Source organism: Pavona decussata, unplaced genomic scaffold (genome assembly GCF_977016875.1).
Source record: "Pavona decussata unplaced genomic scaffold, jaPavDecu1.1 SCAFFOLD_53, whole genome shotgun sequence".
Classification (NCBI taxonomy): Eukaryota; Metazoa; Cnidaria; class Anthozoa; order Scleractinia; family Agariciidae; genus Pavona; species Pavona decussata.
Genome location: NW_028145475.1, coordinates 3,916,954 through 3,944,242, shown reverse-complemented (window position 1 = coordinate 3,944,242; position 27,289 = coordinate 3,916,954). Strand labels below are relative to the sequence as shown.

The window sequence follows — 27,289 nt, the reverse complement described above, 5'->3', positions numbered from 1 at the left end:
TTCCCTTTGCGCGCGCTTCTCAAATCAAAATGGCGGGTCACTTTTCAGGTAAGCAGGTCCAATAGATTTTAACAATTATTTGATTACTTGTATCACTGAAACCTTTAAAGCTCAATGATTTTAAAGAAATACTATTTAGATGTATGTTGAAAATCTCTGAAGGTGATGTTGTTCAAATGTCAGCGTAATTTTCACCAATATTCGAAACACGTGTACAAAATGTGGTGAAATCACCAGTTCTGTGAAGTGCGTCGCTATTTATTTACTAGTAATCCATCCACATTCTTTGATATTATTAATCTTGGAAAAAGCAGGGTTTTGCATCAATTGTTGAGATCGGGTTCTAAGCGGCCCCCAAAGGGGTTCTGAAGCTACCTTGATGTCTCAGATGTCAAGCTAGCTTTAAGAACCCCTACCCTTTCTACGGATTTTTCTTTAACTTTGCAAAACTTCGTGTCTCGATATGTTGAGCACAGATCCATATAAAAGATAGGGGTCACCAGGCTTGTTTTTGAGTTATAACCACTTGAAGCTAAAATGAAGGTTGCATTTAATAGGCTATACTGTTGCCATGGTAACCTTTTTATGTCAAGACGTCATCAACAGGCATTTGTTTTGATACCATAATTGTTGTATCTACTAATAAAGAATGGTAGTTTTGATCTGTCAAAGGATAAGTACTGCGAAGTGCTTGAAACCAGTTCCAGCCACCTTAATACTTAAACTCGTTGACCGTTAGCCTTAAAAGTCTAATTAGTATGATGAGAAAGGTATATAATTAAATTTGATGAACCATTCCTTTTACTTATTTTTCTTCAGAATTTGGTCTTCTGCCTGAGATATGTAAGGCGGTGGAAGACATGGACTGGCTGTAAGTGTCCAGAAATTAGATGGAGACAAAACTTGAAAATTTTGTCATTGCTGACTTTCAGACTTTTTTGTGTGAAGAAGAAACCCATAATTTCCCTTGGATTCTGTTATATATAATTCAGGGCTGTCACTTAATAGTCTGTAGCCAGTTATTAGTTCCAGCAACTGCAATGAAGATAGCCTCCCTTACAGACTTTTTTGGCTCCATAGGCAATCTTTCCGCCCCAATGAGACTTGTTAGGGAGGAAAGATTGTGTGATGAGCCAAAAGAGGGTCTGCGAGGAAGGCTACGGTGAAGATACATGCACCACACATAAACTGTTGTAGGATTTTGAAACATATGACAATTGTAGGGTTTACAGCATTGAATGACAAAAGTTGTTTAAGATGAGCAGCACCCACTACAGAAATCGCATAGGACAGTTGTAAGCAAAAGGTGGACTGTCAAAATCAGCCTTGATATGTACACTTTCTTTAAATATTCCTTGTTTTGCTCCAGTAACAATTTACAAGCGAGAAGCAGTCCAGGTTTAACTGTAGAAATTAGACCTACAGTTGTACAAGTACAAGTATCAGTTTGGTAGATGTACATTGTACTTTTTTCAGTCGGTGGCACAGGCATAGTCGCAAAGAGAAACTCCGAGTTCTCCAAACATGAGTCAAACTTACGACCTTCTGATAACTAGTCTGGATCCTCTATCACTGACTAGAGTTACTGTACAGGAGACTCATGGGAGCTTAAAGGCCATTTAACTAGGTTTATATGACAAACATCCTGCATACTGCAAGGATTTGAATTTCAATGAGTGGTATACATGTACATGAAGAAATGTGATGTTATGTTTTAATGCTGGTGAGTAAATGATAGATGTATTTTTCAGACGGTGACACATACAGGCATACTTGGAAAAAAGGAAATCCAAGTTCTCCCAACAGAAGTTAAACCTATGACCTTTTGATTACTAGTTCTACTACTGAGCTACAGGAGACTTGTGGGGGATAAACCATTAAACTTAAGGTTCAGGTGACAAACATCGGTTTGTTTGTGTTTTTTTTTTACAAAAAATTTGTTTTGTTCTTTATCAAGTTTGCCAACTGATGTACAAGCTGAAGCCATTCCTTTGATTCTGGGAGGTGGAGATGTTCTTATGGTAAGAAACAGTTATTTTACCTTAATCGATCCTGGGTATTCAGAGTTCTTTTGCACACTCTGGTTGGCTGCTTAGTCTCTGGATACAGTAGGAAGGGTCAGTGCAAAACAGTTGTGATTTTTTTATTTTGCCTGTTTTGATGTCATTAAAAGTGTAAGTAATAAATTGCGGTCTGAAATGACAATACGATTGACTGTGCCATGTCGGTATGTGTATGGGTCGCGATGTTTGGACTGATATGCTACTGGCCTCGTATTGTTACACAGCCAGTCAACACCATTGCCTGAAAACCAGAAGTAAAGTGGTCGAAAAATCATGATCCACACCTATGTGATACAATGATGAGCTGTCAATTTTGAGCTATCTGCTGTTTTGTTGTCATGCTGTTGGTAGAGGGGGAGGGTGGTAGGGGCAAGAATTGGTAATTGAATGCATGTACTTCTAACAAAGACAAATTGTTGCATTTTGTAAGAAATTAAATAAAAATGTTATTTATGGACGGTGCCGTCAGTAACAACCTTATTTACAAGTATGATGACCTTTAACAAGCTTCACTAAACTGTCTATTTTATAAATTTTTATGTTTCTTTGTTGGTTATGTGTGGTACAGTGGAACCTTGCTTTATGGACACTTGCTTAATGCAGACACGTTGTTATTATAGGCAGTATTCTTGGTTCTACCCCATACATTTACCTTAAAATTAACCCACTTAATAACTTGGACACTCTGTAATACAGACACTTTTTCTGGTCCCAATTATATTAATGAAAATTTAAATAATCTGAACAATCGTCACTGCAAAACATAACAGTTCTGAGTGTTGTTTTTTGTTGTTGTTGTTGTAATATTCAATCGCAGGCTGCTGAGACTGGAAGTGGAAAGACAGGGGTATGAGTTTGTTTTGTTTTTTAACAATAATTTTGTTCCCCTCTTTAGTCATAGTGGTGGGAATGGAGGAAGAGACATTTTAAAAATAGGAAGGGACAGTGTAAAAGAGGAGTTGTTAGTGAAGAACTCACTTACTTACAGCTGTCCTTATAATCCTCTTCGTCTCGGTGGGACACAAGGCTGTGATGGTTACTTTGAATTTGGCCCTGTCCTTTGCAACATGTTGGCCCTTGCCCCAAGTTAAAACCTTGGAGAGAAGTCCTCCATCTCCACCATGAAAGTCCTTTTCCAGGTTATCTTGGACCTTTCCCACTTCCTTTTACCAGGTGGAGTCCATCTAAGAGCTGTTTTGGGGGTACGGTCCTGGTTCATCCCATACCTTCCCAAGCCATTGGATACATTGGCATTTGATCTCATGTACCACACTTAGTAAAGAACAGGTCTCTTTCAGTTACAGAATTGAATTTAAAATAAATATATAACACTAATAGTATTAGAAATGTAAATGAAAAGAGTAACTTATATACAAGAACAATAAAAGAATGCATCTCTACAAGAGAGCTTATATACTGAGAGTTTTAATTAGATCAATGTGTTTGAGCTGTTGATTTAAGGAGGGCTTCTCTTGAATATTGCATTTAAACCACAGGCATGCCCATTATTTCACTAACAAAACCTTGTACTGTCTATATTACATGTACATCTCAGTCCATTATATAATTTACAATTGTATTAAACTTAAAATCAATAATCATTATTTAATTTATAATATATTAAGTTAAATCTTGCATGTCTTGAAAGCTTGAAGAGAATCAACACTATTGATGTCTGGTTGTATTTCAGGCATTTTCACTGCCAGTGATTCAAATTGTACATGAAACAGTAAGAGATACACTCAGTGGCCACAAGACTGCTCGGTCTGCAGCTAATGCAGCTGCACCAATTGGTATGAAATTCAAATTAAGTAAACTAAGCTAGATTTCATAAAGAATATAATTATTGTAGGTGAAGTGTTCTTGTGGTTAGCTTGACAGTTGAAGTTTCCACTTAAATGTTGGGTATTAATTTCAGTGTTCAGTCCTATCTGTATGTTATTTGGACTGGTTCATACTAGCAACAGAAATGTAATCACAATGGGACTCAGAATCACAAGAATTTTGTGACCTAGTGTAAGTCAATACTAACTAAAAAGGAAGCAGAAATGGAAGCTTTGAATTTGTTCAAAATGGCAGAAGGCGGCCGTGTTTTCCTTTCTAAATCTCACACAAAGGGATTGGAAATGAGCTACTGACAGTATGTGATTGGTTGATTCTCCTGCTTCTGCTTCTGATTCTGATCAACCAGTTCAAACGCCAGTGTGAACCAGCCATTAGCCTGCAGAATTGTGAGCAGAAATAAACATGTTGATATGTGGGTATAAAGGGGTAATTGTAAGGTAAAAAAAAATCTATAGGATCTATATTTACATGAGATCTTGAAGTCAAAGCAAAACATTTTACTTCATTTCAGGCTGAAGTGGCTCTGAAACTGTCTCCTTTGAGGCAAACATACCTGATGTCTCAGTTAGGTTGTATACAGGCATAAGTGAATACACCTTTCCTCCCCCTGGGCTTAAGGAGGAAGTAATTAGTTATTAATAATGTAGTGTGTGTGACTGTATTATCTCAATTAGACATCAGACCACAAACAAACTGCATAATTTTATTGAAAACTAGCTACTGTATGTGTCATCAAGTTGTGTCATTAAAATTCACCAGGCTTAAAACATGCATGTAACATCACATCTCTTTCACAAATACCAGTCATCAGCACTCAATGCAGGATGTTTGTCCCATGAACCTAGTTTAATGGCCTTAAGCTCCCTTGAGTCTCCTGTAGCTCAGTAGTAAAGCATCCAAACAGTTTTGTTTACTATGTTGTGGTAATTGGAAGGTCATTCAGTCATGTAGGTTTGACTCCTGTTGGGAGAATTTGTATCTCCTTTTTCTGAGTATGCCTGTGTTACTGTTAACAAAATACAGCTATCATTAGACTGTTCTTTATGGGCCTAAACTGGATTAAGCTAACAGTGCCATTATCAGAAGACTGAAGAATAAAATCATGTCTTTACAATTATTATATAACTGTCGATATTTCCATGTGCTGGTTGGCTCTTAGGCATTGTCTATAAGAGTAGAGACAATAACGATGATGTCAGATGTAATCCACACCCTTTCTCGATGGAAAATAAAACCAATTCCACTTGTGCTTTTTCTGTGATATTGTTAAAATCAAATCAGCAAGACGGCAGTTTTCTGTGGTCTGTACACTGGCACTTGAGTTTTGAACATTAAATATGACATAATTTTCTTGTCTATATAGAGTATAGGCCATAGAAAACTGCCCTTAAGTTGTTAAGTAACATCAGAGCCTCTGTATCCAATGTCACTAATTATTGTTAGTATTTTTCAAGTTTGTTGTAAACACTCTGTCTGTACTACGATCAAACTAAAAAGGTGACAGTTATTGTGACAGTTGTTATTTTAAAACTGCTGTTCCTTTTTTTAATCATTAGCACCAACAACTTTCAAAATGAGCCTCTATGATAGAGATCAAGAATTTGGTAAGTGAAGTGCAAAGCTATATGCATGCTATTATTTAATTTTCTGCACAAAATGTTTCAAGATACTGTTAAGTGGTACATGTACATGTATATAAAGGTTGTTTACCATCTGGGAGGTCTGTATAGGTAAAAGCAGTGCTGTGTTCCACACCACATAGAGGGCACATTTTTTCACTATAATGACCTTAGCTCCAACGAGTCTCCTGTAGCTTAGTGGTAGAGCATCCAAACTAGTAATCGGAAGGTCTTAGGTTCATCTCCTGATAGGAGCTCTTGGATTTCCTTTTTCCAATTATGCCTGTGTCACTTTGTGTCACATTTTTTCTTTACGGACCGACCTACGGTAGCTGTAGGCTGCTAATTTTTTATTCTATTAATTCTATTCTTACATGTAGGTGGGGAAATCCCTGTTTTTTCACTTCCATATCGAGAAGACTTGAAAGTTAAACTGGAAATTTTGCGCATCACAATTATTATTGTTGCTTTGTTTCCAAAAATTTGCCTCATAATATTATTAAATCAGTAATACCTCTGCAAACAATGCTACTACACTGAAGACAAATAACTTTGCTCAGTCTAGTGCTCAATACTGGGCAGTTTTGGTTACCATGACTGTGGTCAAGAGAGATGAAAATTCTTTCTGCTCCCGGAACCAATGAGATTTTAGGCTTTTCAGGAAATCGCACACTCGCACACAAAGAAATATTACAATACAATGTTTTATGCATAATTTCAGAATACATGTATTGTTAATTTAACATGTACAGTATCTCATCAAAAAACAGAAACTATACATGTAAGGAGGATTAGTAGATTTTGATTCAGAACTTGTTGATAATTATATCTTTTCTTAGCCATTGATGAGAAAGGTCTTCTATGCCAGGCCCGGAACCATTTCAGATGGCAAGGATGTCGCTCCACCCTAGGAGTCAAGCATGGTGAGTTTACACTGTATATAAGAAGTCTTAGTATGTTGCTTGTAAAATTAATTATAAACAATCTTTTCATCAATAGCAAAAATGTGGACTAATACTAGATCCATTGATTGGTAATAATTGTCTCTGATCGGCAATTGATATCTTTACAAATAAGAAAGGGCTCATCATATCTTACTGCCATGTCTAGGAAAAGTCAGTTTTGCGTACAGACAAATAATATCCTCACTTGCTCAACAGGGCCCAGATGTTCGAAGACCGATTAAGCTAATCCTGGATTAACATGAACTTTGATTAGAGTTTGATTACTAATCAATGGAGATTCTTCCAAAAGATTTTTGTCCTTCAGTATAAACTTAAAGTTTTTTTTTCCTTACCCTTGACATTGGCCTTTGAACCCATTTTAAATGAGCGAGATGAAAACCGCACGTAACTTTTAATCATAGATTAGCATTAATAGGCTTTCAAACAACCGGGCCCAGGCGAGCTGTCTTAAAACATTACATTGTAAGTTAATGTTATGAACCATTTCTTTGTCCTTCCCAGGAATGTACTACTATGAGGCTACTGTAACTGATGAAGGCCTTTGCCGTGTGGGATGGGCCACAGATCTGGCAGCACTGGATCTTGGTAAGATGACTAGATCACTACAAAAAGTATGGCTCATCCTGTTTCTGGAAATTCCAATAGGTCCAAGATCCTTAATCATACAAGGAACAAAGGAGTAGCCCTACTCATTACAAAATTCCAGTTGTTAAAATCATCTTTTAATAGTACTTCAGAGGAGGTGGCCCCAGGGTTACTGCAAAACTCTGACAAGCTACAGAGTGTATGAGCTTACCATCATCATAAACTAAGCACTGAATTTCATTTAGCCATGATTTGCCATAGTTTTGTGATGGAAAGAAGCCTGTGTTATTGTGTTTAAAAGTCATACCTGTCAGTGGTAAAGAAAGAGAAAAATTAATTATTTCTGCCTTTATAGACAGGCCAACCTCTGTAGAGGACGTGCAAATTGTTTAAAACCCTTCCTATGATGATACTGTAAACCCTCAAAGCCAAAAATGAGGTCCCATTAGGAATAGCACATTTATTTATGGCCTTAATGTGCTGGTTGTATTTGGCACTTGATTTCCCAGAGCCTATTCTCAGTGTCCTGAATCCAGGGATGTAGTTAAGGAAAACCTCAACAGGCTCGTTCTTAAACCCAGCTGGCTCTTTTGTACTGTACACCTTTAAAATTAACCTAGCTCAAGTATTTGTGTCCTGTTGAAAGTTCAGCCAGTGATAAGATCTCTTTCAGATGGTGAAATTCACCATCATCCGGCTCTTGGTGACATCCCTGTGAATCCCTGTAGTACATGTGCATGTAGTTCTATTATTTCTATAGCATGTTGCTAGCATTTCATTAACCCTTAAAGGGCCTCAAAACGTTGATAGCAACCTTGGATGTCCCCAGGAATGTAAGAGTATATGATTAGTGAGTCTAAATTAAGTAGTGTAACTATATACACTGACAATGCATGGTTTCATTTTGATTAATTTTGTACTTTCCTGGCTGTTGTATTCATGTTAATTTATCATGATTGTGATGCTGATTTTCAGGAACGGATAAACAAGGATTTGGGTTTGGTGGAACTGGAAAGAAGTCATTTGGTAGACAGTTTGACACTTATGGAGAGGTAGAAGTCATTCTTATATTTGGTACTTACATGCAACATGAACATGGAGTATCAAGTAATTTTTCATGAACTCAGAATATTATGTACAGTAATGGTATTTTTTAATAATTGGATTTGGACAGAGATACATGTAGAAAGTAACCTGAAGAGGAAAAGTCCAAGGCATGCAGAATTAATCTTCCCAACCATTGAAAAATTAACAAGCTCTCTCGTTTAGTTTCTGGAAATAGAATCTTGTATTTAATTGTCAATCACAATGAGTGATTTTCATCCAAGAACTCTAGGCTTATCTCCAGTTAATTCTTAACTGGCAGATATAGTATGTGACTGTCTTGTAATAAACGTTTGCCAGATAATTTCTGGCAATTTGTTAACGTGGTTGATAGAGTATGTCTATGCTTCCTTGAAGATATTTTTCAATCACCAGGAACTTCCTGAGTCCATGATTATTTAAGGTGGTGAACACAGTTTTCTAGCATACAGGTGTTAGTAAATGTTATTTGGGTACTACGTACTTCTGGGTTCCAAAAATTAGCATGGTGCAAAATTAACTAAGAAGAAATGAAATGTATTTTGATACTTCTTGTTGAGCTAAGTACCATTGCCATGGTAACACAGCGAGCTATTAAACGTCCATGAATAACAGGTTTCCTTTATTTTTAGAAAATGCACTCATTACATTATTTTTTCCCATTTTTTCTATCCAGAAAAACTCACAAAATACTGACATTGGATAGTTATGCTGCTTTCATATAATTTTAACAGAGATCTGCTGTAATTATTGTTTTTGCACTTTAATGTTTTGTGAAGATACCCTCTGTCAGATTTAGATTTTTCTTTCTAGGTGAGTAACACTTTTAGAGAACTTCTTCCTTGCCAAATTTCATGAAAATTCTTACAAGCTGTTCCTTAGAAAAAGTCAATTTCCACAAAAACAACCATTCACAAATTATGGGTCAAATAGACATGCGTGGCTGTTGATTGGGTTTTCACAGCAAATGTGAAAAGCGTGCAAAAAGGCTTAGCTCTTCCTGAACTCACATTTTTTGCTGGGAGATAAAAGAAAAAGGGTTCACAAATGAGAAACTGAGTTATTTTAAGAATAAAACTTAACTTTGTGATCCATTTCATATAAAATTGAGGGATCGCTTTATCGATGCTGTATTTGCATACCACAGCCCTGGCGTGTGCTTAACAGCATCACTAACTGAACCTATGAAACATATGAAAACTGTGTTCAGTCACACTTAACAAGTTACTTACCCCAGGCCTATACATAGCCTACCTGTGGGCTACATGGACATTGTTAGAATCATTCTATAAATTAAGAATGATTAGTTTTAGGTGAGGGAATGAGAAGGAAGGAGAAGGCTGTCCTCCTCCTCCTCACTTTTGTCAGTAGTATGGTATTTTCTGATCTGTAGTTTGTTTTATGTTTTTTTTTTTTAAGATATTAATTATTAATCAAATCAGAACTTTTATTTTTGTTCCTTACTTTTTCGTAGGTAAACAGTATAGGGGGGCTGTGCCCCCACACCTACACTGTACTCTTGGTTATCACACCTACATGTACTGTATGACACAGCAGCCACCTGTTTTTGAATTCTCTAGCTCTGCCCCTTGCATACATGACAAGTCATTCAGGCAATAATCGTTACTAATTATTATAAACTTAATTTGATTTACTTCAAATGGCAGCCATTTGGAATCAATGACACCATTGGATGCTATCTTGATCTGGATAATGGCTCTGTGAAATTCAGCAAAAATGGTAAACTCAAATTAGATAGTTATAAGACAATTTTATTATAATACTGATTTTCTTTTGATACCACTTGACATGAAAAACTGTATATTCACAAGTCAGATGAAATTGAGGCCCACATATTGTAGTATAGTAAGTAATACACTATCATAACAGTCACACAAATCTGGCCCATTGCACCAAGGAGATTAACGAACCCTGGAGCTCCAAGCCTGTGCACCCTACACACCACACCATGCCAGGTTTTTTTTAAGCCCTAGGCAGTGGCCAAATTGGCTGGCAGTCAATATGCTTTTGGCCAACTACTTTTAAGTATCTCAACCATGTTTATAAATTCTTGTGAAGACAATACTGCAGGCAAAAATGACCTATCTCACAGGCCAGCAAGCAAGCAAATGCGATGTGAACCATGGGGCACCCCCCAGCAGAGAATACAAAGGTCGCCCCTGAGCCGTGACCAGAGGCGACCGCTGACCAGCATTGAGCTGACTTTAACCTTGCCTAAATTACATTTAGCCACATTAAAACTTTTTTCTTGCCTATAGAAACCATGAATATCCCTACTGCTTAATTTTAATCTTTAGTAATAAAACTCCTGGTAAGGTTGTACTCAGTTCACTTGTAATAGCTCAAGACTAATTAATTTTATTTCCTTCAACAATAGGTTAGTTAAGCTTGAATGCCACTGGCTGTGAAGCCTGTGACACTGATGCACCTACATGGCTGTCTCAATTGATGTGAAGCCACTGGTTGGGGAGGGGAGGGGAAGCTTTTCATTTTCTGCCTGTAAAGGGGACTTTTGATCACTTCATGAACTTTCTAACAAATTTTCAATGACATTTTTTTTACTCTTTTGAACATTCGCAAATGCCCTGCTGAGTGCGGCATTTGTACAGAAAATTCCAGTTATATGTACCTAGGTTGAAATGCCTTACCTACATGTATACCCAGCCCTTCCCCTTCCTCTGCACATGGCTTTATAATGATAAGTTCATTAAGGCATGACATGCTGTCTCTTGATGAAATCCTTCTTAGTGGAGTTACAATACGTGTCTATTTACCGGTCCTCAGTTCATTTGTCTACATAAATAATTTTCTTCAAATATATATAAATTTTTGTTTCACAATATAGGAGTTGATTTTGGCAAAGCTTTTGACATTCCTTATAGTCTTGAAGGAAGTACAATTTTTGCTGCAGTTGTGTTGAAGGTAAAAAAAATTACTATATAATGTAATTATAATTGTTTACTTTTGTTGATGGCTTGATTGAGTGTGTTATATATTTTCAAGAGCGTTTAATTTTCACCAAGTATGTTGCTTCTGTCTTACCTCCAGTTCCCTTGATCCATCTTTTTCTTTTTCTCAAACAGAATGCAGAGATGTTGTTCAATTTTGGTGATTCTCCATTTAAGTACCCTCCCAAGGTAGAAGTGTTGTTAATTTTTTTTGTGCGTCATCAGAAAAGGATCCTTAGATAATTTACTTGTATGCCAATTAGCAAAATTACATGTAGTGGTGAGAATTTGAGATCATCATCTCTGAACATAATTATTTTATAGTTACGGTACATAAACTTGTTCAGATAGAGGAGAGTCTAGTAATTACTAAGTTACATTTAACTCACTGAATCCCAGTAACTCAAATCTGCCAATTTCTAAAAAAAGAAGGCTTTAAAATACCCATGATATAACCCCCCCCCCCCCCCAAAAAAAAAAAAAAAAAAAACCATATAATAATTGGTTTCCTTTGAGTGTTCAAGATAGCCACATATTTTTGACTCAGGCCAGAATTAGATGCAATACCACAAGCTTTTACAAGGCTTGGCCTAGTCTGTCTTTATCCATAATTTTTGGTGTAATAAATTATAAGGCTACAAAATTGTTTGAATTTATGCCACAAGATTTTTATGCTCTCTCAATTTTCTGCTTTATCTTACTGAAAACTTGATTCTCATGAAGTAAGAAAACAATGCTATTTTGCATGATATTATTACTGTGGTAACTAATTTGGCCAATAATAATTTTTACATGAAATAAATTAATAGGAATAATCATTAATAGATTCATTTAATTAACCGTAAATTATGCTCATTATGCAATCTCTACAGTACTTGCAAGTTCATTGAAAATGATAATGCGTTCATGTGAAATGGTGGGTCCTTGTGCATCCTTTGGAACTAATAAGGACTGACTCATGTAAGAATGGTACATTGATTGTGAATGTCAAATATGGGACATCAATACAGAATTACACCAGTACACAACGAAAAATCATTGTACTATACACCAGTGTGATTGGGAAGCGAGAAATTAAGCATTTGCACCAAAAACGTACTGACAGAGGTTTAAGTATTAATTTTGGATCATCGAGTTCAACATTTTTTTAGTATGTTACTCCATAATATCACTGTGTAACCCAGTAACCATTCAATTATGATTTTGCATTTGTTTTTTTTTTTGCTTTTTTTCAGGGTGAATATGTAGGTCTATCCAAAGCCCCGTCTAATGCAGTGTCCACTTCAAATATCAAAGGAGGTCAGTGCCTTTGCAGTATCAAAACAGTTTTTCCATCTGTAGTGATTTTGCCCTGATCTGTGTGACTTGAATTGTATTTCACTGTTGTCATGACGTGTAGAATTAATAAATGACATGTAATTACAGGGCTGTCACTAAGATTTCAAGTTGCTGGATAAATACAACAAGTAGGCAGGGAATCAAACAGCTAGGAATTTGTTTTGGTTCTATTTTTGTTCTATTTTCCTATGAAAATAGCCTTGGGCCACGTTCTTAGTAACCGGGGGAAATCCCTGGCCCCCGCCTCTTAATGACAGCCCTGTGTAAATGTAACAGTGCTGTGTTTTGTATTGTTCAATTTGTTTGTTTATTTACCTCCTGTCAACTAATTCAGCAGCATCTGCACCTACACAGTCCAAGTCTGGCAAGTTTAGTAACAGATGCAGCCCCTCAGCAATCATAATGGAGGTGTGTGTTTTAATGTTGTAGTAGCTCTTGTTCATCTCTTTCCTTTGGTCTCAAGTAAAACTCTTATTTACCAACTTTCATTTGGCTCGTTGGTGTCCAGTCAAGTTGTAGCACGATTACAGTATCTTACGAGACTTCAAATTTATAGGAAGTGGATGACTTGTTTACATGTATGTCTTGGTTGCACTGCCTTCTAGTTTCTCCCCTTCTTTTTTCTTTGCTAAGGCAGTTTCTAATTTTTGTAGATTGCCTCTCTTTAATAAGGCAGATAAAGGGCTATTTTGGAATCTACAACGGAACTTTTGCTGTGTACTGACTTCTGCACCCCATTCATACTTTGCTTTCAGTAGTTGGAAACAATACACTACATGATTCCAAACAAGAGCTATCTACCAAAGAGTTTCTGAGATTTACTAGAGTTTCTGTTCTGTTTAAAATATTTGTTTGATTACCAGCCTCACAAGCTTCTAGCTTTAAATCTAACCATGTATAAATAAAATACTTTACTTTTCCTTTACTTTACGTTTTTACCCACGAACTCTCTTTCTCTTTGTTTCATTGCCAGCCTTCCAGAGAACTTGCTCAACAGGTAGGTTTGAGGTGTATGTAACTGATTTGTTTTACCTTTTTTCTGTTACTGATATCATTTTCATTATCAGTTACAATCGGTTTAGAGCTCAGTCTTAATCTTGATTATAAATTTTCTAATTACCCTATCATGCATTTGTCTTTTGATAACTAGACTCATAATCAGATATCGAAATTCAAGAAGCACCTGCCAAGCCCACAAGTAAAGTAAGTTATTCCGTCAGATACACCATCATGCTGACCTATTTGCTTTGGTTATACGAAACCTGGCTTTTCATAAATTTGTGCAAGTATAAATCTGGAAATGACTGTATGCAAACAACGCCGTGTTTAAGAAAATTGAAGCGCCGTAACCAGGATTCATGATGATTAAAATTTTTAAAACGTTCTCTGGTTAAAAATTGAAAAGGTATGAGCTTTCGACAACCGACCTGTTGTCTTCAACAGATAAAATATGAAGAGAATATGAAACGAGGACTGATAAATACAAAAATGTACAATACAGGTGATAAGTGTCAAAAACATTTGTTAAGAAGAATAAGGTATTGATTAGGGAGTGGGCATGAGTTATTGTCAGCGTCAACAGTTTTCGCGGTATGCCAGGATTCAAGGTCTTAAGGTGGCGATAATTGACAAATCCTCATAATCAAAGCTGTGTTTGTTAAAGCTCCATTAATGAATTTTACAGTAATGTTCTTGAAAACAGATAATAATCATTATACAATCCCTGCCATACATGTCAGTACACAATGTTAAATGATACTTTATGAACTTTTAGGGAAGTGCTTCTAATGGGTGGAGAGAATGTTAAGTATCAAGTGCAGATGTTAAATGATGGGGTAAGACTGCATCCACTTTTTTTTGCTTAACTACTGAGCAAACATCTGTAAAAACCTTTTCATCTGATTACAAGTATACTTAAGATGGCTAAGTACTTTAATATAATATTAGATTTCTTCTGGGAGCTGTTAGCACATACCTAAATGGTACCTTAAGATGTTTCTACGAGCTGAGTTGCTTTATTGTCAACTGTGCATACAACGTAATCCAATGTTATTTTCCACGTCGGCTGTTACCGTTTGGAAGACTTTGTGGTTACTGATGGCAAGTTAGACATATGAATTGTAACAAACAGATTAAGAATGAAGGTGACAGTGTGTCAAAGCTGTGAGAAAGACAAGATGTCTTATTCGTATTTACGTGATTCAAACTCATTTCTATCATGTAGACAACAATGCCTAAATATGTCCAGATATTTGCTAGTTCCACTGATTGCAAGTTAGACATATGAATAATAAAAAACATAATTAAGGTGAAACATGTTCAGTGCTCCTCTGTGGAGATGTTTTTCGTTTAACACAATTAGGCAAACGTAAATAAGAAGAATAACACATCACGTCTTCGCCGCTTATTTGACTCACTGTAAAATCAAATGAATTTTCAAATCATGTATAAAAGCACGGCAACTCGAAATATATTTCGCTCTCGAATATTTCGAATATTCCTTTCGATTATTTTGAATTGCCGAGTTTTTGTAGTTTTACATCGTTTTCTCGTGGATTTTACGGTGGGTCGAATTGTGTTTAAAACGAGACGTATTATTCTTCCTATTTATCGTTATTCTCACATGGCTTTTGCGATAAAAATTACCCAAAGATATGTAAACAACGCCAAAATATGTCCAGATATTTGTAAGTCCACAGACATTGTCTGTTTGAAAAAATTAATTCAAACAGTTTTTTCAACTCGAAAGTGATTGCTGTGAGACTGGCATTCACCCTGACCCCAATGACGAGGTTTAATCCCCGTATGCTTCACTCTCTTTAGGTAGACATAGTGACCGGCACACCAGGAAAACTGGATGATTTTATTTCCACTGACAAACTTAATCTTTCACAGGTAACTGTACCCACTTTGTTTTTCTGGCTTAATAGTTTCTCGAATAAGTATTTACTCAGCAAATTTTCCGCCCCCTGCGATACATCTTGAAGTTCAGACGGTCAGCTGTTTTCAATGCTTTTTGTAGTCCACCACATAAGAGAAGTCACCCCTGTTCCGGAGAAAGTTGTACATACACTGTATGCTCATAACAAATACAGGTGGACGTTGACCCAGATTGTGAACACTACCCAGAAACAGGAGAAAAAACAATTCGTTGCCTTGCTCTTAATGTATGATTATGGCCACCTGTCGAAGGCAAAACTTTAGTTTTTTAAAAGTTTTTAATGGATCAAAATTTATACTATTTTTAGGTTAGATTCAAAATATTTTAATTAAAACATGTTCAACACAGATCGCCCAAATAACATCTAACATAATTTACTTGTGGAAGAAATTTGGATCTTTTGATTTTGCTCGATTGCGGAATTTGACTGCGATTTTGCTTGTTTTACCATTTCTTAAGTTGGTGCAGTATATTGCAGAGAATGTTACAACCTATTAGTCAGTAGTTATGCCTAATTAATATCATTACCACTTTCATTTCAGGTCCGCTTTTTCATTCTGGACGAAGCGGTATGTACACGAACAGTAGAGTGGAAAGTTGCCTTCACACGGCAAACAAAAGTTTGCAAACTCGAGTTGTTACGTGTGAACTTTGCAACAGCAGTTCGCAAACTGTTGACGACAAATCGAACTTGTCTCTAGGAGTTATTCACTTTTAACCAATCAAAATAATGTCACGCTCTCGTCACATGATTTTATACCATTTGTGACGAACTGTCAAGATGGTGACTGAAGATGAGTAAACAGTTGCATTTAAGTTCATCTGTGAGATTCAAAACTTTTTCTCCCCTTTTCTCTGTTTTGTTTTTGCCACTGAAGAATATAAGCTTATATATAATATCAGACAGGAAGCCGCAATTCTTCTGGCATGCCACTGCGACACGAGGCTCGTATGAGACACCATCTTTTGCTTTATTATTATATTATGTTTGTATAGGTTTGACATGTGAAAGTAAGAGTTTGCCAACTGTTTATAGTTTGGAAGTGGTATATATGAGATACATATATTTGAATTGCGGATGAAGAGAATATATTCGAAATGTTTAAGCCTGAATTTTTTCAGACTTTCTTTTCGCAAGTACAAAAGTTTAAGTTTCCTACATAAAGTTTTGCGATGGTCATTCACTTATTCATTGTTTAGAGTTTGTCCACTTTTGTTTGCCGTGTGAAGGCGCCTTATCATATAACATCCATGTCGGCCCCTCGGTTAGATGTTATGTCCTGCTCAATTATGAAGGCGCAAAATTCCCCCACGCGGTAAGATATTCAGAATCAGAAATGGCAGTTGGTTATCATACATTGTCCAACGAAATGCCAGAAATGTTCTTGCAACGTAATCTGACTCAGTTTTTTCTAAATATCCCAGCTATCCAATCAGAATTAAGTTTCCTTCCAATATATTCAAAATAGGCGGTCTAAACAGACCACAAGGAGTTGCAGATTGGTTTCCATCTTGAAGTATTTGACCCAGCATGCTGTCACCACTTTATTTCAAAAGCTTGGATTTGATTTTTCCTGTCCTTCTCTTGCCTAAGGTCGCTGGCGGTGTAGAATGCCACAAGGCTAAGCTGTTGTTAGATATTTTTTCCAACTTATGTTTAACAAGTTAGTCATGTTTAAGAATATTTGTTTCCTTTTTCTACAGGATGGTTTACTGGCGCAAGGAAACCAAGATCTGATCTTAAAGATCTTCAGCAAGATTCCAAAAACTAGTCCAGATGGCAAACGGTTGCAGGTCAGTGGAAACTAACGGCAAGCAACGTTTGTTTCCAGACATCAGAATAAACGGATGAAGGCTAAAGGATCTTCACAACTGAAGGATTTCTAAAGCCATGTAGGGACAAGCTGCGCAATAAATTGCCACTCGTTTCTTGATGTGATGCAAATCTAATAACATGCAGCATATAGTTATTTTACAGTGGTTGTTTCGTACGGATCAGTTACAACAAAAGTGTGCTCAAGCACACCTGGCTGTTCATCAATATTAATTTTCATTATCTGATAACATCTGGTGTCATTATTCCCTCTTCTTTCACAGATGATCGTTTGTTCAGCAACGCTTCATTCTTTTGAAGTCAAGAAGCTAGCAGTAAGTAACGAGAACTGTCACATACGCACAGAACTCTGTTCCTCTTTTTACTCCACTTGGTTCGGTATTAGGGTAATTAGTAATTAGTTGATCAGTGTGTAACAGAGTTTCATTTTGATCTCTTAGGATAAGATCATGCATTTTCCTACCTGGGTGGATCTCAAAGGACAAGATTCTGTTCCTGACACAGTTCACCATGTGGTAAATGTAGCTTGTATTTTGTCAGATAGACGATAAATGGGAAGGTCACTGATGCCACCTCTCCAATAAGCGTTCACCCTTGCCTTCTGAAAATAAAATAAATATACTGCGGGCACTAAATCAACTATTTTAAATAAAATTGCTATCAGCAGCGATCAACAAATTGGAACAAACGTTGCAAGTATAATATTATCAGAAAGGTTTTTAGAAATAACGACAAACAGATTTCTTTTAGCCATCTTGTCATACAAATGCAAGGGAGTGTCGAACAATCAATGGGCGTTGTTTTTCTTTATTTTGAATCCAGTAAACTTAAAAAGCGTTAAACGTAGACTCCCCTTGCTGTAGGATCCTTCTTGGCCCTGACATTTTTGCTTGGGTATATTTTTCTGTAGGTTTGTCACGTGGATCCCAGGATGGACACTTCTTGGCAAAAATTGAAGAAAAGAGTCAAGGTACATTGAGTTTGCTTTATTAATGGGATAACTTAACAATTTATTAGACGTGCCTATTCTGTCTAACAATTGTTCTGGTGTTTTCCACTGAATGTGGAAGATGTGTTCATGATATTTATTTACTGGCCACTTTACGTTATCCTTTTGTATCTGACATAAGACTAAGAAGGCACCCCTTAAAACTCTTTCTTCTCGTTGGGTTGTTTACGGGGTAGTTATACTACTACTACTACTACTACTACCACTACCACTACCACTACCACTACCACTACCACTACCACTACCACTACCACTACCACTACCACTACCACTACCACTACTACTACTACTACCACTACCACTACCACTACCACTACTACCACTACCACCGCTACCGCTACCGCTACCGCTACTGCTACTGCTACTGCTACTGCTACTACTACTACTATTACTACTACTGTGTTCCTTGCTCGGTCTCCGAACTGGGCTTCAATGTAATTAAGTCACGTGTATATTTTGGGGCGGTGCCATGGAGAGCTTTATATGTGATTAGAATTAGACGTGTGATTAGATTATAGACGGTTGCTACTAATAGAAGGTTATGTTTGCGTGGTTTAAAACTATGTAGAGGAAGCAGAACTTAGCAAATGCTCTTGGTATCCAAAAAGAAAACTGGGGGTAACCATGCATTTTTCAGAGATGATAAACTTCAATTTGGAAATATAACGTAATACATTACTTTGTATCATACTGTTTTTTAGAATAATTGTTGCTTAATTATCTCTAGAAAATGCGTGGTTACCCCCAATTTTCTTGTTGGATTCCAATAGCCCTTGCTAAGATCTGCTTTCCCCGCATAGTTATAAGCCACACAAAATACTTCCTTATTAGTAGGCACCGTCCTTAAGCTATCAATAAAGGGGCAATTATCACCTGGTGAGGGTATAGAATGCTTTTTACTGTTATATTCCCCTTATATTCTCTGAAATACAAACTCAGGGGGATTTATGGGCTCTAAATCAAACCTTTAATTCCATCCACTTAATTCTTTCATGTTGGTTTTGTTTAGACGGATGGCATCCATGCTAGAGACAATGTAAAATCTGGTGGTCAAAGTCCAGGTATGTAAATGATTGCTGTTTTTGGTACTAATATTGATTAGGACATTTTCATGATGGCGTCATTTGACTATAACTACCAGAATCCTTCAGTTTTTTGTTTTCTCATGCTAATTAGAGCTATTGTCCTTTGCTTTCCACTGGGATTGCAAAATATAAATTTGAAAAGGAAAACGAAATGAATTCTGGTAGTTGTAGTCAATTGACGCCATCATGAAAATGGCCTATCGAATATTGAGACGTTTCGTTAAGCAATAATGACAGCAAATCACGTTTATGGATAAAAGATGTCAAAACGAAAATGCGCAAATTCTGTCTTGTCTTGTGTTAACTGCTGATGCAAACAATCGCGTAAGTTTGGGAGAACTAGAAGTGTCACTTGTACCTAGATTTCACAGACAGACTATTCAAAATCTTCTGAAGTAATAGTGTTTGCTTCAGGCTAACACTGTAAATGAACGCTGATGTCACTGTACCTTTTCCATGCTTTTTATAAACATTTGTTTGTTCTTCTCCTTTTCTCATTAGAATCTCTGTCTGAAGCTGTGAAGATTCTGAAGGTGGAATATCTAGCGGCGGCCATCAACGAACACAAGATGGACCAAGCCATCATCTTTTGTCGCACAAAACTGGATTGTGACAATGCGGAACATTATCTGATCTCTCAAGGTGGAGGTAAGGGTGAGGAAATGAAGCATAAATGAGAACAAAGTAAGTTAAGTAAGCTATAAAGATAAGTTTTCATGACAATTTAAAAGTGCCCAATAAAGCAAGCCGCTGGAATACCATTTCAGAACTTGCTGCATCACGGCTGACTGTAACCAGTTTTTCATAAAAAAAAATTTAGTGATATGCCCAGCATACGTGCAAATGCCATTAATGCGGGTTCAGAAATCGTGTTTAAGCCATTAATATATTTCTCTGCAGTTAGTTTTTCAAAACGATTTAAGCAGTCAGGAGATGACAAGAATCTTTCTTGAGCTGTTGTTTAAGTTCCTTGTTCTTGCTTGACTACTTACTTTCATGCACCGCCCTTTCCTCAAAATTAATTGTCCTTGTGAATCGACAGAGTTTGAACTTTCACCCAACCGTACGCTCATGTGGACTTTCTTGTGCCCTCGATAGATTTGACATTATGACCACTCGTGCACTCTCCCATTCGGCTACCACTCGCGCGCACGCCAAAATTTGTCATGGTCTAGCAGCTTAAGCCAGACACATCAATATACGTACCATCCTGACAAACCGTTTCTGATCACCAACTTTATTTTGTTAATAATGGACTCCTCACTTGTACCTCCACACAGGACCTAAAGCCATGGTCAACGAGTATTCCTGTGTGTGTCTCCATAGCGACCGATCTCCACAGGAAAGGAAAGCAAACTTACAAGCCTTCAAGGTAAATTTTTTCTTAAGAAGATATCATCTAAAGCTTTGGAGTAATTTTTAATTCTTTTCTTTACCAGGAAGGTGAAGTTAGATTCCTTATTTGTACTGATGTGGCAGCAAGAGGTATTGACATAAGTGGCGTGCCCTATGGTAAGAATATCGTTTTGTTACTAAACAACATACTGATCGTCCCAACATAAAGCTTTCTCAGTCACGGTTGAAAACCAGTTATTTAATTGGTTTTAAAAATTTTAAAATCCATCCATCATGTGGCTGTCAGTGATAAGTGTTTTGTTTATGAAAGAACAGTAAAATAATGGAGTTTTAAACATGTCGTGCGGAGTCAATACCGATCATTGACATTTTCACAATAACTGTCATAATTACCGCACGCTGATTGGCTCGTAGCTATTGTCTATGAGAGTGCAGACAATAAAAATGACGTCAGATGTAACGCGTACGCTTTCTCAACGGAAAATAAACCCAATTCCGCTCATACGTTTTCCATGTTATTGTACAAAACAAATCGATGGCAGTTTTCTATGGTCTGTATTATTAGAGACCATAAAATGACGCCATAAAATGTTCAAGACTTGGCAGTAAAATCACTCGCCTGCGACTCGCGGTTGCACTTGAGTTTTGAACATTTTATAACGTTGTAATGGGATGTCACAGTCCCTGGCTTCAGCGTCCCTTTGTCTTCTCTAGTCTGTGCCATGTCAAACAGTTTTTTATTGAAGAGTTATTAAAGAGTCTATAAGGGTATAGACCGTAGAAAATTGCCGTCGATTTGTTAAATACTCGTCACTACTCACTACTCAATTTGATTGTTTCTTTTCCCGTCTCAGTGGTGAACGTAACATTTCCAGATGACAAACAAAACTATGTTCACAGAATTGGACGAGTTGGAAGAGCGGAGAGGTAATGCCATAAATATGTGTAGGCTTTAAAATTAAAATCTTGCGAACATCTTTCTTTTTGGTCATGAAAGCAGAGGGTGCCATAACTTTATTGATTCGTCAGCGTCATGTATGAGGACTTCAGTACGTTTTCCCAGACAATAAGACATTTTCATCCCTCCTCATAATGTTAAAGGCCCACCTTCACCCAAGAGTCATTGCGGTCGATTGTTTTTGTTTTGAAATGCTGTATTGCCCAAACGCGTGATCTTATTGGCTGTCCGAACTGAAGCGGTTCATGCGGGTTTCCTAGGCGACTCGTGCTGGAGGGAAAGAATATTCGTGATCGCTTATTGCTTTCTAATTCGACTCGCGCTCAAATAAAATGGGAGGGTTTTCATATATGAAAACTGTTCCTCGGCGCGCAATACATCTTGGGTGAATGTGGGCCTTTAATAATGGTCTGTTCCAGAGGAAGCAGTGAAGAGGTTCAGGTCTTTGTTACTTGTCATTGATTCGTTTATTGTATGCATTACACAACCATTATTTTTTTTCTTACATCTCCAGAATTCCTTGTAAATATGATTAATGATGTAAATTCAAATTCTGGCATCAAAGTTCTTTATCTCTGAACCAATGACACATACTGTTCAGCAGTTGATAATTGCTAAATGATAGACGGGTTGGGATTTTCTTTTTACGAGTCAGGATTTGCCTGTGTCACTGACTGCAAAAATGCATCTATCAGGCTTAAAATACAACACCAGATGAAAAAATCGGGAAGAGAGACTCTCTTCCCAATTTTTTTGAGGGGAGGGGGCGGATGCTCACAGGCTACATGCGACATTGAACGTTGACATTGGTGATTTAAGATATTGAAATTACTGACTAACAATTACTTAACATAGTGCTGCAAAAATGTAGGATACAACAAATATGTTAAAAGCTTCCTATAGTTTTGTTGTATGTTAAAAGGGAATTAATATTCTAAGCTTTGTGGCTGATCAAGCTTTGCTTTCCCCCTGTAGGATGGGTTTGGCAATATCACTGGTTTCGGTTGTCAAAGAAAAGGTAACCTTCATCACATTTATGCCGATGCTCAACACCGTGTTACACAGAATTATTGAGGCTAAAAACAACTGTTTTGTACCCGTTTTGCTGCGATCATATCAAAACGTTAGTCTTTCGTTTTTCAGGCGTTTACATACCACGCCAGTCATTCTCTTTTTCAGTCAATGCTAAAATGATAATTAGTAACGAAGCACTCCATTGCTAACACCAAAATTAGTCTGATCTTGCTTTCAAGTACATACCACCACTGAAATACTGCAAGGTGGGGTTGGCTCTTATCGTTACCTTGTGAACATACTCATAAGTGTGAAATAGAGCAAGCCATGTTGCTCTTGATGAGGGCTGCAGATTCTGTGGACCTAGTACGTATACTCTTGTGCCGTGTGCCCTAGATGTCAGTATTTGCCAACTTTATTTGTCAGTAAGTAGACTGTTCACTCATCAGAAAGGTGATCCCACAGAGATTGAAACATCCGTTTTGTATTCACTATAGGTATGGTATCACTCGTGTCCAAGCCGGGGTAAAGAATGTAATAACACAAGACTAAAGGACCAGGGAGGCTGTGCCATCTGGTATGACGAGAAACAGGTAGGAGATAATTTGAATATCTCAACTCACCATGCACCTCACTACTGCAGAATACCACGACTACATGATGCTACCATTGCTCAACACTACCACTGGGCAGCACCACGACTGCACAATGCTACATGTACGACTTTGCAACACTACGACTGCACAATGCTACGACTATGCAAAACTACGACTGCACAATGCTACGTATACGACTATGCAACACTACGACTGCACAATCCTACGACTCTGCAACACTACGACTGCACAATGCCTCATGTACGACTATGCAACACTACGACTGCACAATGCTACATGTACGACTCTGCAACACTACGACTACGCAATGCTACGACTATGCAAAACTGCGACTGCACAATGCTACGAGTATGCAACACTGCGATTGGACAATGCTACGACACAACAATACTCCTACTGTGTAACACTACCACTCCACAACACTACGACTGCTTAACACCACGACAGGGCAACACTGCGACTGCACAATGCTACGACTGTGTTACACTAGAACTACACACTGCTATGACTGCAGAACGATACAATTGGCAAGACTGACTGTACAGTGATACTACTGTGCGACACTGCGACTGTGCAACACTACGGCTGTGCAACACTCTGTGCAAGAATGTTACAGTGTGACTGTAGTACTGTGACTGCACCACGCTAGGACCGCCTTCAAAATAAGTACCATTAAAGCATTACAGACAACTTACCGGAATACTAGTGAACCCTGCAATGAACGTGGTTGCGAGTTTTGAGGGAAGTATAGCTGTTAGTATTGTTCTTGACCACTTCATGCTACAGAAACTTGATCCAGGTCAGTGAACAAAGCCTTAAGAAATGTAATGGTTTTGGAGCTGAACCAATTTTCAACATAGTGTCACTCTATGTTTCCATACGTTTCTTTTCCAATAGTACTTAGCTGATGTGGAGGAACACCTGGGGGAGACAATCTCAACCATCCAACCGACCATGAAAGTTCCCGTCAACGAGTTTGACGGTAAAGTAACTTATGGGGAGAAACGCGGAGGGAAAGGTTAGTGCTTGATAGCATCATTGAGATAATGGGAATCTGTCTGCAAAATACTCTTATATTAAAATTATTTTCTTTTGTCTGCCACTTATTTTCATGTATCACTGGGTGTGAAATACTCCACTGACAAAAATGTTGATAATCACCAAGCCAGGATAACTCAGATGATCCCCTGCCCCCCCCCCCCCCCCCCCTTCCCCCAGTTTTCCAATTACATCTTTATGTTCTGCCATTTTGGAAGATAAAAGTCCTCTTGGAATAAATGCGTTTTGTACGATTAAGCTCTTTTAAAGCCAGCAATACTGCATACACTAACGTTTGGCAGCCTGACAGATGATGACATCGCTTCACGAGAGAAATGTGTGAGCAACAACAAATGAAGAGCAAGTGGGAAAAGGGCCTAAATTTCAGTTAAGCTTTGGAATCCAGATTTTTCCAGATATCTTCTAATTTAACAGACAACCTGGCCATCAGCGTGACTTTCGAAACATACCGAGTTCCAAATTTAAACTGAACCAACTCAAGCAAAGTATGAATGATTTCTTTTTCCTCTGCTGGCTTCGATCCAAAACAAAAACGAAACGTGTCATCTTTTGTGTCAGTTTCTTGTGCCTTGAGTCCTTCAAACATGAAGCCTCCAGTATGGCCTTAAAGTTTTGCACAGATAAAAGAATGCCCTGGTGCATTATCTGTTCTTTAAAGGCCAACATTCTCTAGATGCCTCGACAAACCAGTTTAAAGATATTATTGTTTTACATCAACCACCATAAATCTGACAAGTATGCTGTCATAAAGTATTTTTTAAAATAAGCAGTATAATACGGAGCAGTAGTAACAGTAGTAGCAGTATAATACGGACACCTCCCTATTACGGACAGTTCACTTGGTCCCTTAGAGACCGAAATCCATATAAAGCCTACTTCTCTAAAACGGACACCTCTATAATGCGGACACTTCTTCCTGTCCCCTTGGTGTCCGCAATAAAGAGGTTCGACTGTATTTTTATTGTACTTAGTAGATACACGACGTGGGAACGTTATCGCATTATTTATTTTTATTCTCTTCCTCTTAATTACACAAGTTTTATATTAATTGTAGATAATGGTACTATTAGTTAGTCTTCATTTTATCAATTTGTAAAGTGCGTTAGATCATATATTAATGAATTTTGCGCTATAGGAATAATAAAATTATTATTATTATTATTATTATTATTATTATTATAATTATTATTATTATTATTATTATTATTATTATTATTATTATTACTATTTGTTAATTGATTTATTGATTGTTATTACTGTTGTTATTTGTATTGTTTTATCTTTGTGCACTTTAAATGTGTCCAGTCATGTTCAGTTTGAATTTGACAAAGACAAATTTCCCATGTGCCTCTGAAAATGACACCAAGTCACATATTTCTGACTTTTATTTTTCACTCTTCAGGGTCCATGTTTGATACGCATACAGCTGAACTGGCACCATCCGTTAGAGAACTGGCAGAAATGGAATTCAAAGCCCAGACATCTTTCCTCAGTTTACAACATAGGGACTGGTTGAAGCACTAGCGCAGGGATAATTTGCCAAATGGCTTTGAATTGGATTTTACCCGTCAAGTGAAGGAAAATCAAGTGAAAAAGGATGTCTTGTGGTCATGCACTCGTTGCATTTCAACAGTGAAAAGCAGGAAAATCTGGGGAATGAGCTTCAGTCCATAATCCTTTCACGCCTCGTTGTACAAGAGTGATGTCCAGGAGCAAGGCAGTGGAAAATTGACAAGTTGTAAGTGTATCAAAGGAAGAATCAAGTGAGTTTAAGCTTACACTGGTCAGCTTTTAATCACGAGATAGGTGTGCTTTGTTTGCCTTAGCAGTAACATATTGCCTAATCAGAAGGATGGTGTACTTTATTGGCACGAAAAGACCCTTGTTGCTCTAACTTGCTCGTAAATTAACCGACTTGTGTTGTCAATCAAACTTGTAAAAAAATTAGATATTGCCATAAATTATTGAACATTGCGTTATATTTTGAGAACTAAGTGAGTCGTAAACTTGAAATAAAATGTGCCAATTTCAGTAAAAGTTACCGAATGCGTGGGTTAGGAACAGCTATGGTGAAGAATAGTTTCCAATAGGGTTATCGACAAAAGGCACTCCTAGTGGAGATCAGTGTCGTTTGGCATATGCCTCAAATTGGTGGAAATGGTGTCCCAGCCAAACAGCCTCTGGATCCCTTCTTGTCCTGTGAAATGTTTGTTAAGGATCAAAGCATTTTGCCTAAAGGCACATACATCAGACACATGTATCAATGAAAATTTATTATCTCAACTAAAGGTAATAAACATTCTGTTATCTTAACTTTCAAGTATACTTTTGTCTTTCCAAAGTTCCGGTTCTTTAATTCCGGCGTTTTCTTGGTTTTTGAACAAAAATCATCTTTTTCTCTTACGTCAAGAAGAGAAAAATTTTGAAATCTCCCGTCATATCTGCCTTGACTACGCAGTTGGCCTTCTCGTCAATTTGTTCGGTATTTTTTGTCAAACACTGGCAGTCATTCACTGTAATGCATTGCAAGGTCTAAAACACGTCTGGGGCAAGTGGTAAATTTCTTAAATTCAGTTTATCCCAGCTAAAGAACTTGAGTTTTTTGGTCTCTTGAATTGTGAGGCAAATTAATGGCTTTGTAACTATACCCAAATGTATCAAAAGTCAAGGTTTTTGCATATGTAGCAGTATGTGAAAACAAATGTGGGCAGCTCCCAACAAGCTAATTAAACTCGCAAGTGAGCCTCTCTCCAAACCTTTCACTGTAATATATAATGAGTCAATATTAACGGGGAAAGTTCCTGAACTTTTCAAAATATCAAAGGTAACTCCCATATGTAAGAGTGGTGCAGTAACTAAGCTAGGGAATTATAGGCCTATAACAGTTATTTCTACATTTAGTAAAGTTCTGGAAAGATTAGTATATCAGCAACTTGTGTCCTTCTTAGA

At 37.3% G+C, this 27,289-nt stretch overlaps 1 protein-coding gene across 2 annotated transcripts; it reads left to right on the top strand.

Annotated features, from left to right (window-relative positions):
• The first annotated feature begins 14 nt into the window (after nucleotides 1-14).
• Nucleotides 15-26,653, top strand: LOC146480571 (ATP-dependent RNA helicase DDX1-like). Of its 2 annotated transcripts, none has more exons than XM_085109774.1 (32): nucleotides 15-48; nucleotides 820-871; nucleotides 1,958-2,021; nucleotides 2,881-2,910; nucleotides 3,754-3,856; nucleotides 5,465-5,512; nucleotides 6,367-6,450; nucleotides 6,994-7,077; nucleotides 8,053-8,129; nucleotides 9,828-9,900; nucleotides 11,027-11,103; nucleotides 11,265-11,318; nucleotides 12,365-12,428; nucleotides 12,802-12,875; nucleotides 13,441-13,464; nucleotides 13,618-13,670; nucleotides 14,242-14,302; nucleotides 15,291-15,362; nucleotides 15,951-15,977; nucleotides 17,113-17,202; nucleotides 17,506-17,556; nucleotides 17,683-17,757; nucleotides 18,153-18,212; nucleotides 19,261-19,312; nucleotides 19,838-19,984; nucleotides 20,617-20,708; nucleotides 20,776-20,848; nucleotides 21,547-21,619; nucleotides 22,626-22,668; nucleotides 23,162-23,257; nucleotides 24,179-24,299; nucleotides 25,743-26,653. In XM_085109774.1, the coding sequence occupies exons 1-32, from the start codon at nucleotides 30-32 to the stop codon at nucleotides 25,862-25,864; spliced, it is 2,235 nt and encodes a 744-aa protein (XP_084965900.1). In that variant the 5' UTR covers nucleotides 15-29; the 3' UTR covers nucleotides 25,865-26,653. The 2 variants fall into 2 exon arrangements, with proteins under 2 accessions (XP_084965900.1, XP_084965901.1); XM_085109775.1 differs by having other exon boundaries at nucleotides 17-48; nucleotides 12,805-12,875.
• Nucleotides 26,654-27,289: the final 636 nt, after the last annotated feature.

Bases quoted from the DNA above. Each gene is read 5' to 3' on its own strand.
- LOC146480571 (XM_085109774.1), top strand. The intron at 2,022-2,880 runs GTAAGAAACAGT...ATTCAATCGCAG, and splicing joins GAGGTGGAGATGTTCTTATG to GCTGCTGAGACTGGAAGTGG. The intron at 5,513-6,366 runs GTAAGTGAAGTG...ATCTTTTCTTAG, and splicing joins TGATAGAGATCAAGAATTTG to CCATTGATGAGAAAGGTCTT.